The sequence below is a fragment of the Hibiscus syriacus genome, unplaced genomic scaffold (genome assembly GCF_006381635.1).
Source record: "Hibiscus syriacus cultivar Baekdansim isolate YM2019G1 unplaced genomic scaffold, ASM638163v2 tig00110654_pilon, whole genome shotgun sequence".
Lineage (NCBI taxonomy): Eukaryota > Viridiplantae > Streptophyta > Magnoliopsida > Malvales > Malvaceae > Hibiscus > Hibiscus syriacus.
Window position 1 is genome coordinate 155,018 of NW_024062814.1, and position 12,045 is coordinate 167,062.

At 34.9% G+C, this 12,045-nt stretch overlaps 1 protein-coding gene and 1 pseudogene across 1 annotated transcript; both read left to right on the top strand.

The window, feature by feature from the left end:
• The first annotated feature begins 2,508 nt into the window (after positions 1 to 2,508).
• LOC120137225 (epoxide hydrolase B-like) lies at positions 2,509 to 3,015 on the top strand. The gene has a single exon (XM_039153032.1). The coding sequence runs from the start codon at positions 2,647 to 2,649 to the stop codon at positions 3,013 to 3,015; it is 369 nt and encodes a 122-aa protein (XP_039008963.1). The 5' UTR covers positions 2,509 to 2,646.
• Positions 3,016 to 3,824: 809 nt separating this feature from the next.
• On the top strand, positions 3,825 to 6,259 carry LOC120137241 (annotated as a pseudogene).
• Positions 6,260 to 12,045: the final 5,786 nt, after the last annotated feature.

Here is a 12,045-nt window from a genome sequence, read left to right on the forward strand (position 1 = left end):
ACCATAACCTTTTTTGGTTTTAAGGAAAATATAATTGATTAGTCCATGCATATAAAGTTCGATGGACAAAATTTTTATCCTACTACTATTTGAAAATGACATTCTACTAGAAAAAGGTGATATAGTCTAACCTGTAAACTAAGAAATTTTCATCCAGTAAATTTCTAATAGAAAAATGTGACATATATTTCTTTCACTTTTGACACAGTCTTCCTTCGAAATAAAAAAAAATCCCATACCATAAAATTTTATGTCCAACTTTAATAAAAGTTTATACTAATAAGATTCTAAGTGGAATTAGCATGGAAATTTTTGCTATAATATCCCAAATTTCGGACTAATGACTGGAATGTAAAAAATTTGAAAGTTGGGAACCAAAGTGTAAAGTTGTAAAAGTATAGGGATTAAACATGTAAATTTTCAAAATTTATATTTGCATACGTAAACAAGTAGTTCAGACAAAGGCAATTATTTTAGTGGGTTTTAGATTTTTGATCCATAGAGTATATAAAAGTTTATTAAATGACAAAGATCGGAAGAATATTTGGATTGGAAGTCTACAAAAATTTGAAGGAATGTAATTTTCGGTTATAAAAATTATATGGATACTTTTAATTAGTGGAATTTAAGTTGGATTGGTGTAATTTGATGAGAATTGCACTATAAAGTAGGATAGTGCAATTTAGTGATTAAAATGAAATTTTGAAAAAGTAGAGCGTCAAAAAGAAAATTTGAGAGATGAGATTTTTATAGTTATTTAATAATATTAAAATGGAGATGAAAGATTGACATGAGAGTAAATTTAAGAATTCATTAATGGCAATTTAGGCTTTTTGGCCTAAAATGAATAAAAAATTTATTTTTAATTGATTTTTAAAGGCTAAATTAAGAGACTTTATGTTAGAATTCTCTTGAAATTCTTCAGACAATTATCGTAAATAGATGGAAAGTAACATGTTTGTGTTTCACTTTTGTTTTACTTGGTTAAGATTTACTTTCTGGATCTTAGAATCAAGCATGATGTTAGATTCAACTTGCTTGGTTCCTCAGCTAGTGAACCAATCTTTTAGCAAGTCCCTCAGCGGTATCTCTGCATGAGTTTCAAGACATTATATGGCATTCATGGCGGCATCGATTGATGCCGGTGGCGAATGGTTATCGGAATGTTGGTGAAACGGATAGATATATAAGTTTATATTTGTCTCTTTAAAATTTTATAAGTTTAAGTTCGTCTTTTCCTGATCGTCGAGCTTCTTGAATTTGAATGCTTGTTGAGCTACCCATCCTTGTCGTTTGGTACGAAAACGGGCAGGTAAACTCTAAAAAGTTGCTCAACATAAAGATGGTGAGATGCCAACAAAACCCATATCATCAAATGTAGATGGGGTTATATTTTAATGATATTTAATAGCCAGTGGTTAAGATCACAAGGTCATCATTGTAAACTCCTCTAGTATCATCCCAATTCTCACCCCCTCCATCACTGTTCTCTTTTCCAGTCTGTCAATGGAGAAGATCGAGCACAGCCATGTTCAAGTTCGAGGATTAGAGCTTCACGTTGCCCAGATCGGAACAGGTTTGATGATCATCTGACATCCATTGACCACATGTTCCATTTTCCTGCAATACTAATGGTGATAATCTTATGCAGGTCCTAAGGTGGTTCTTTTCCTCCATGGCTTCCCGGAGATTTGGTACCAGATGGTTGCCGTCGCTAACGCCGGCTTCCGAGCCGTTGCTTTTGATTTTAGGGGCTCTCGGACCATCCACCGGAGGCGGAAAAGGCTAGCTTCAAGGACCTTGTCGATGACTTGGTCGCACTTCTCGACTCGTTCGGCGTCGATAAGGTAACCGTTACTTCACGAGTTCATGTTAGATTGAACTCAAATTTGATTTAACTCGATGAATGAAAACTATATTACATTGGTAAGACGATTTAATTTTGTACTAAGTACGTAATACGTCCCTGACATGAGTACGGGATGAGTATAATTTGAGTATATGTTAGGGATGTCCCATATTGAAAGGAGACAATAAAAATTAGTTCGGTATGTCAGAGAGATATTTAGGAATATATCGGGGATGACGTTTAATCTTCACACGTGTATTCAAGATTATTTTTGAGATTTAACTTAAAAATAATAATAATAAAAAGATGAATTTGAATAAAAAATTAAAGTTAATTTTGAAGCCTATGAGATTTATGTATTTTTAGATTGAGATGTCCTCTTACGCATGAATCATTTTTCAAGTACCTTTCTAATGCATCTTGAACTACTTTAATCGAACATCAAAAACTCAAGATATACCTATTTTAACAAAGATTGTGCAAACAAAAATTAGATACTAGTGTGATTCATGATTTTATAATAATTACGAATTTTAAATTTTATTTATATTTATCACACTCGTATCATGCAATTTTAGAGATTACTATTTCATGCGTATGTGTCTGTACTTATATTCTTATCGATGATCGTTTATCAACATATGCTCGATGGTGACATGAATTCGATGAACAAACTGCAGGAACCGGGACGAGCAGAGTCGGATTTCGGTTGATTCGATGTTAAGACCGTGGTAAGAAACATTTACATCCTCTTCCGCAGAAGTGAGCTACAAGTAGCCGGCGACGACGAGGAGATAATGGACTTGGTTGATCCATTGACCCCGTTGCCACCGTGGTTCACCAACGACGATCTCGATGCCTATGCGACGTTGTACCGTAATTCCGGTTTCAGAACCGCATTGCAGGTTCCCTACAGGCGCTCTCGAATGGATTATGGCGTGACGGATCCGAAAGTTATGGCTCCGTCGTTGCTGATAATGGGGGAGGACTATTTTATGAAATTTCCAGGGATTGAGGAATACATTAGGAAAGGTACAGTGAAGCAGTTTATGCCTAATCTGGACATAACTTGTATGCCAGAAGGGAATCACTTTGTTCAAGAGCAGTTCCCAGAGCAGGTGAATGAGCATATCATCTCCTTCCTCAACAAAAATTGCACTACTTAGCCTCGAAAGTATACGTGTCACGAGATTATTATCCTCTTTTATGTATCACTGTTTATATATTTTAAATTTTCTTTTCCGATATAAGATTAATGTCTTTTACCTTTTCAAGGCCTCAAACATTATATGTAATTTCCCTAAATTGCATTCATAAAGATTTACTCGAGGCCCATTGAACGTAAGAGCCAACTTTAGAGCATAGATGGCCATGCCTGGTAGTCACACTTCACCTTTTTTTTTTTCCTTTTTTTTCCTTTGCTGAAATGGATGAGCAAATGCAGGATTAAGCCCTTGAAATGCCTCAAAATTTTAAAACTACCCTAAAACTTTTAAAGCTTCACAGATCAATCCCTGAAATTTAGATAAATAAAATTAAATTAAAAACAATGAAAATTGAAGGGTCACAACTCCCTCCCCTTTTAAAACTAAGATGTGAATATATAAGAACTTGACATATCTTGATGACATGAATGGACTTAGACGAGTTGGGTAGGGATGGCCTTTTTTTTTTAAATTTACACTCATCATATATTTTATATTTTTTTATATATATTTTCTATTGAAAATTTATTTTTATTCCCTAAAATTTATAAATTTAAATTTTTCCCTTAAAATTCTATAGTTCAAATTCATCTTTGTTAACATAAATATCTACGTCCCTTCCTTATCGTTGTGCTCCTTGAATTTGAATGCTTGTAGAGAAACCCATCCTTGTCTTTTGGTACGAAAATGGGCAGGTAAACCCTAAAAGATACTCAACATAAAGACGATGAGATGCCAACAAAACCCAAATCATCAAATGGAGATGGAATTATATTTTAATGATATTTTATTAATTTTAATAGCCAGTGGATAAGATCTCAACATCATCCCTCTTTGTAAACTCCGCTAATCTCATCCCAATTCTCACCCCTCCATTCTCTTTCCCAGTCTGTCAATGGAGAAGATTGAGCACAGCCATGTTCAAGTTCGAGGGTTAAAGCTTCACGTTGCGCAGATCGGAACAGGTTTGATAATCATCTCACATCCATTGACCATATGTTCCATTTTTCTGCAATATTAATGGTGATAATCTTATGCAGGTCCCAAGGTGGTTCTTTTCTCCATGGCTTCCCGGAGATTTGGTACTCATGGAGGCACCAGATGGTTGCCGTCGCTAACGCCGGCTTCCGAGCCGTAGCTTTTGATTTTAGGGGCTATGGTCTCTCGGACCATCCACCGGAGCCGGAAAAGGCTAACTTCAAGGACCTTGTTGATGACGTGGTCGCGCTTCTCGACTCGTTCGGCATCGATAAGGTAACCGTTACTTCACGAGTTCATGTTAGACTTTAACTCGAATTTGATTTGACTCGATAATTTAATATCGTACTAAGTACCTAATCGTCCCTGACATGAGTACAGGATAAGTATAATTTGAGTGGACATGAGTACAGGATAAGTATAATTTGAGTATATGTTGGGATGTCCCATATTGAAAGAGACAATTAAATATAGACTTTAACCCGAATTTGATCTAACTCGATAAGTAAAGATTATGTTACACGGTATAGTGATCTAATACCGTTTTAGGTATCTAACACGTCTCTAGTTGAGTACTGGAAGAGTATAATTTGAGTATACATCGGGGATGTCCCATATTGAAGGGAGACAATTAAAATTCGTTGGGTACGTCAGATAGATTTTAGAGATATATCGGGGATGACATTTAATCTTCACACGCGTATTTAAGATTATTTTTAGATTTAACTTAAAATAATAAAAAAAAGATGAATTTGAATAAAAAATTAAAGTTGATTTTGAAGCCTATAAGATTTATGTATTTTTTGATTGAGATGTCATCTTACATATGAATCGTCTTCAATTATCTTTTTAATGCATCTTAAGTTGTATTCATCGGATGTCGAAAAATTTAAGATATATTTATTTTAATGATGATTGTACAAACATAAAATTAGACACTAATTTGATATGTGATTTTATAGTAATTACGAATTTTAAATTTTATTTATATTTTCTATACTCGTATCATGTAAATTTAGAAGTTGCCGTTTCATGTCTATGTATATGTTCTTGTATACGTATCAATGCAACATAGAATGAAGATATAAATTAAGAGAAAATTGAGGAAATTAGGAAATTTAGTTTGATTAGGTTACGCATGAAGATTTCTTTTGTATTCTTATTCGTTCGACATTAGTAAATTTTCTTTTTTTCTACATGTAAATTTAAAAGAAAAATCACGTACTATTTTAATGTTTGTTTTATTATACATACGATCATTATATTTATCATTATCTTCTCACAAATTATTAAGCTACTTGCAAATGTGAATTAGCATTAACCATGTGAGAAAACGTATAGGTTTTTCTTGTGGCGAAGGACTTTGGAACAGTGCCTGCATTCATGGTATCTGTCATCCACCCTGAAAGGGTGTCGGGTGTGATAACACTCGGCACTCCTTTTCTCATACCCGGTCCGGTCGGTATCCAATACGATCTCCTCCCGAAAGGCTTCTATGGTTTACGATGGGCGGTAATATTACCTTCTTTCGACGACCGTTTAACGACATATGCTCGATTGTGACATGAAATCAATGAACAAACTGCAGGAACCGGGACGAGCAGAGGCGGATTTCGGTCGATTCGATGTTAAGATCGTCATAAGAAACATTTACATCCTCTTCTGCAGAAGTGAGCTACAAGTAGCCGCCGACGACGAGGAGATAATGGACTTGGTCGATCCATCGACCCCGTTGCCACCGTGGTTCACAGACGACGATCTCGATGCCTATGCTACGTTGTACCGGAATTCCGGTTTCAGAACCGCATTGCAGGTTCCCTACAGGTGCTTTCAAATGGATTATGGCGTGAGGAATCCGAAAGTGTCAGCTCCGTCGTTGCTGATAATGGGGGAGAAGGACTATTTTATGAAATTTCCAGGGATTGAGGACTACATTAGGAAAGGGATAGTGAAGCAGTTTATGCCTAATCTGGACATAACTTATCTGCCAGAAGGGAATCACTTTGTTCAAGAGCAGTTACCAGAGCAGGTGAATGAGCTTATCATCTCCTTCCTCAACAAAAATTGCACTACTTGATATACGAGCCTCGAAAGTATACGTGTCACGAGATTATTATCCTCTTTTATGCGTCACCGTTTGTATATTTTAAATTTTTTTTCTTTTCCGATATAAGATTAATGTCTTAATTCACGATGAGTGTTTGCAACCTCCTTGGATGATCGTTGCTAATGCTAGGGCTATTCATCACTATTTCCTTGCTGTACAATGTTTGGCTAACCCTTCATTGCATCCTATATGTGCACTAGATAAATGGTCTCCTCCTCTCGATGAGATAATAAATTTGAATGCTGATGGTGCGTACAATCTCATCTCAAGACTTATTACAGGAGCAGTTCTAGGTGACTTGGCTACTAAGTTTGCTGGCTGTTTCGATTTGGGGCTTGCTGAATTGCATAGTCTTACTGCTGTTGTCAATAGAACTTTGGAAGTAGGGTGACAATATCATCATCAAGCTTAATTCCACTATGGTTAGGGATGGGCATGGGTCGGGTCGGATTTTTGGTCCACCCGACCCGAGAACAATGACTCCTCCCCTGAAATCCGACCCGCATAATATATATCATCCACCCGACCCGACCTTAAATAATAAAAAAATATTATTTTTATTCAATAAAAACAGTAATTTAATTTAAAAAATAATATAGAGAGGTATTATTATAATTATTTCTAAATATAAAAGGTAAAATTATATTTTTTCGGGTCAGGTGTTTTTCACCCTAAAACTGAATCCGACCCGAACACCACTTTTTTTAAAAAAATTCTACCCGAACCCGAATATTTTTTTAAAAGCCCGACCTGATCGAGTCGGGTCAAGTTGAAACCCGTCGGATTTTGGTCCCATGCCCATCCTTAACTATGGTGGTTAATAAGTTCAATAGTGGAGAAATTAACGAATCTACGTTAGGAATTCACATGCAACCTATTTGTTCAAATTGTAATAGTTTCAATAGTTGTATAGTATTTTATGTTCGTAGAGATGTGAATCAAGTGGCTCATAGGTTGGCTAAACGTGCATTTGATTCCAATGTTTTCTTCTTTTTTGGACCGATTATCCCGAGTTCCTCGATACTGATGTAAAGAATGATTTGTTATCATCTTGATTAAGATTAATGGATAGTTGGACACTCTTTTTCTCTGATAGGATCTTAACATTATGTTGGTAGAAAGTGTTTTTAACGACGCTCATATATTTAAAAAAAAATATATGAGTTTAACCTTATGTTAGTAGAAAGTGTTTTTAACGAGACTCATATATTTAAAAAAACAAATTCTAAAACAATTCTAATATTTTCTATAAAGAAATTAAGTTATATGATCCCTGATTATCAAATTAATTTATGTTTTTTTATTAAATTTAAACATTAAACAAATAATTATCAAATCTTTTTATTGTACCAAAGTTTTTGTGTGTGGATAATTCGATTTTTATTACCCAAAGAGCAGGATATGCATAAAATACAGCCTGTTCAAGAATACAAAGAGTATCTACTTACAAGTAGAACAAAATATCAGCTAATCTATACACCATTGATTACAAAGTGTAGTATTAACACTATCATTCCTATTAATACTTCTACCCCTTAGTTGGATAGCAACAGAGTGTTTAACAGCATGGAGCAATGCTTCAAAATTTCGTGAGCATCCTTGGAATAGCCTCTTGTTCCTCTCCTCCCAAACAGTGTAAATAAATGATGTCCAAGCTAATTTCAAAATGGTAGAGAGCAAGGATCTACCTTTCCAAACATCACAAGCCCAAGCTAAGTGATTTCCCCATGAACATGATGTCCTTCGCATGCCATTGAGAATGATAACCGCATCCCATAGAGAAATAGCCAGAGGACATTGAATTAATAAATGATCTCTAGTTTCCATCGAGTCATTACAAAGCACACATTTATCGTCGATATCAAACTCAAAACGTTTCAGTCTGTCTTTAGTTAGGAGTATGTCTAATAAGGCCATCCATGCAATAATAGTAAACTTAGGAATATGGAGAGGGAACCACATCAGTTTGTGCCAAGCGACTTTTACCCCTTTATTTTGAATCAGAAGCCAAATTTCCTTAATATTCTGCGCACCAGAAGTTAGTACATGAAAAGCTTGGAGTCTCATGCTAAGTAAGCGTCGAAAGCTCCGACTAGAATTAATACAAAAGTTTTTTTTTTACTTTGAAAAAGTAAAACTAAAAAGTTTTTAGGATTGTTGGATGAGAGAAAATCAAAGGTTGAGATTAATAGTAGGAAATGAGAATATATTCATTGAAAAAAAAATGAGTTAATCTCATCCTTTGATTTCCCTCAATCCAACAGTCCTAAAAAAAGTTTTACACACGTGTAAGCGGATCCTAACCCATATTATGACTCATCGATTTGATTAACTTAATTTGATTCAATGGAATATTTATATATTTTTTTGTGTTTTTATTAAGAGCATAAAAATTATTTGAATAATATTTGTTGTTGAAACATTAGCTTGACTTTTCACTTGCCTGTTGTGTTCCATATTATTATCGAACTCGTCATTAAGTTGGTTTAGTTATTGCACTTGAAAAGTTTTAATTATGAAATTGCACTTGTAGTTTTAGGTGCAGCATGCCATCCTTGAGCCTTTCAATTGCTTGCATGGCATTGAATCTGCAACAGATGATGCCAAGGCACCATTGCAACAGATGAAGTGTCTCAGGTGGCTACGATAGATCGCTTCTCCGGATGTTACAAACAAGATCGTGCACCGAATCTGCGGGCGCAGTCGAGTTCTTGACTTCGATTGTGAGTAAATACGAGTCTCCGGCGGCCGACGAGTCTCTACAATATGCAACTCTCGGATGCTGCTCTCGAGAGTCTTATGGGCAGAAATGGTGATTTCGTAGTGTCCTTAACGAGAGTACTGCATGCAACACGGAAGCTACGAGCCTCGGGCTTATGCGGTGTTTCTGTTGAAATCAATGCTGGAGTTAGCAGAACCAATGCAAATCATCATCTTACGACCCGAATTACTCGTCAAATTGAATCGAGTTTTACGCGACAAAATTTCTCAGCAGGCCTCGAAAGCTACATTAAAGTTGTTGGCAAGTGTTCCTTCTTTAGTAGTGACATTCTCTCGGGTTTATGCGGTCCCTGGTGTTCGAACCCAGGATCTCTAAAAATAACAATTATTCTTTTAATCACCGAGAAAATTTGATATGCTGTCATGGAATTATTATTAAAATGTCTTTAAAATGGTTAATTTTATTCATGAAAAGTTTATATTATATAAAAACTATTCATTTATGAGATGTTATTTTGGCCATGTGAGTAGATTGGCTGATGATTAAGAGAAGTGTTTGTGAATAGTTTGACTTAGGGTTTGTTAGATTTGGTTTCATAAAAATTAATTCAATTGAAATTGATCCATAATACTATTGATTAACTTTCACGTGCAAGAACCAAACTAATTAATTGATTAAGGAATGATTGTTATTTTTAAAAGTTCTGAGTTCGAGCACTAACGATTATAAGATATTTTTGTGGGTAGAAAGATGCTAGTTTTATTAAAAATAGAAAATATCCAGAATTGCAAAGAAGAACATAACCGTAAACGTAAACTAAATTATGATTAGAATATTTTCCTATAACCATTAACACAAAATCTAATCACCTAGATCACACAAGGATCATAAAAGGAAAAGGTTAAAAAACCTAACCAATGCTTGAATAAAATAAATATACGAACAAATCTGATTGCATCGACGAACAAACCATAAAAAAGGGATGAAACTACTGAAAGACCACTGACAAATCGCAAATCAAAGTCAAGCGACGTGAGAAAACTATCCACAAGCTCAAAATGCATATCCAAATCAATTCGAGGATCCAAAGCATGAAAGATCAGCATGATAACAAATAAGTCTTATCTTGATCAGTCGTGGCAATGTCAAATTCAACCCTGTGAAAAAAAGATAAATGAAAACAACGGCAAAAAACTGTAAGTTACAAAAAGACAGAGATAAAAGTGTCATAAAGACAGAGAACATGTCACAAAGACATAATTATTCTTATTGAAAAACTAATAAAAAAAGATAATCAGGGGCGGCAACTGGCATCAAAATTGGTGTCGTTGTCGGTTAAACAAAATTAAAGAAGAAAAAGTTTGATTGATCAATAAAATTGACACAAGTTGTAAAGAAGAAAAAAGGAAAAGAGAACGATTACATGATATTTAAATGTTCATTATCAAATAATTGAAAATCTTTAGAACACATATTATCACTTGTAAGCACTCTAACTTAAAAAAAACTATAAAGCATTTATTATAGGGAAAACTACTCCAGATATCACAAAACTTAAGGTGATGTATCAATTATACCACTAAACTTTTTGTAACACTCTAAATCCCAACCTAGTAGTTTCGGGTTTACCCGAGAGGTAAGTGGACCTCGCGGATATTATGGTTTAAGTTGTTGGGCTTAATTGGGTGGGTTTTGAGGCCCAATTAGTCATAAAAAGGGGATTTTTAAATAAAGGGACAAAATGCAAAGGAATAAAAGTGTAATTAGACCATTGAGGAATTTGGAAGCTGATTTTAGAGTTTTATATCAAGCTTAGATATGGGTTTCACTCCCATTTTATATTTCTCTTTATTTATTCTTCCTCATTTTTCTTCTTCATTTCTTTCCTCTCCAAATTCCTTAGCAAGGTAAGATTTTTAGCTCTTCTATGCTTTATTTTCGTCCTAATAAACCCCTAGCAACATTATTTTTGAAAATTCAAGCTTTGGATTTGTTTTGCATGAAAATGAGGGGTTTTATTCAACTAAGTCAAAAAGGGGGTGCTTGATAGAAAAATGAGCTTCGTTTCGGGATCCTAGTATCAAGGTAGTGTATTTCTAATCATTTGGAGTATTAAGGTTTCATAAATTCATGGTTTTTGTTAAGATTTGTGTATTTGAGCATTTAGGGTTTCATATTTGATTCACTCCATAAATCATGAATTTGTTGTTTAGTATGTGTTTTATGACACCTTAAGACCATAAATAATTAACCACAACATTGATGCATGATTTGGAATCAAACTATGGCCTTCAGGATGAAATTTGAGTATTTCCCGAGCCTAAAATATCAGTTCCAAGGGTTGAGTATCGATATTGGGATGAACAATATTGATACTGGTTAAATTAGGGCAAAAAATAAGGATTTTGGGCTGGGGTATTGATACTACCATGGGGAGTATCGATAATGAGGCCCCAATTTTGAAACATGATGCATTTTTTGTAATGATACTCATAGGAGTATCGATACTTTACCCCTAAAATATCGATACTACAAGTAAAGTATCGATACTACTCACTTTGAATGGTTAGATTTCACCTGTTTAAGGCCCGTAAGACCTAAGGACTATCCCTAATAGTAAAACTTAGTCCATGATGGACATAAATGACCATATATACCCAAAAACACTTGTAGTAGAAGGTTACATCAGGTGTAACCATGATAAGCGTAATACGCCAAAGTACTTTCAATCGAGGACGTATATGGATTAATTGGGATAAAGGATCATTACAGGAGATATCCGATGAACGGTACGATAAATATCTCAAATTCAGTATTGACAAAGAGCATGTTGCTTCGAGAACGTTAGTGAACCAACGATGGAGAAGTCGTTCCATTACTTCAAGGGGTATTGGGAGAAGTACAATAAGAGTGTTGTTACCCAATAATAAACCCGAGTCAGGTATTGGGCTAACTAGTGTTTCAGTTAGTGTACTGTTAGCACCATAATCATCAGGAAATCGTGAAACGCTTAGAGATATCTCCGGAGACAGATATGACTAAAACACCCTTTAAGTGCTAATGACAGCACCTGACTTTAATAAGTTTGATAGCGAGTTTTCGAGCTACTTCGTTTGCCACAGTGTGGTATTGGTAGACGTGTGTTCAGACTTAGCTGTAGAGAAAATCCTAATAATAATAATAA

What these genes read in the sequence shown, in the direction of transcription:
- LOC120137225 (XM_039153032.1), top strand. Translation starts at nt 2,647, where the DNA reads ATGGACTTGGTTGATCCATTGACCCCGTTGCCACCGTGGTTCACCAAC.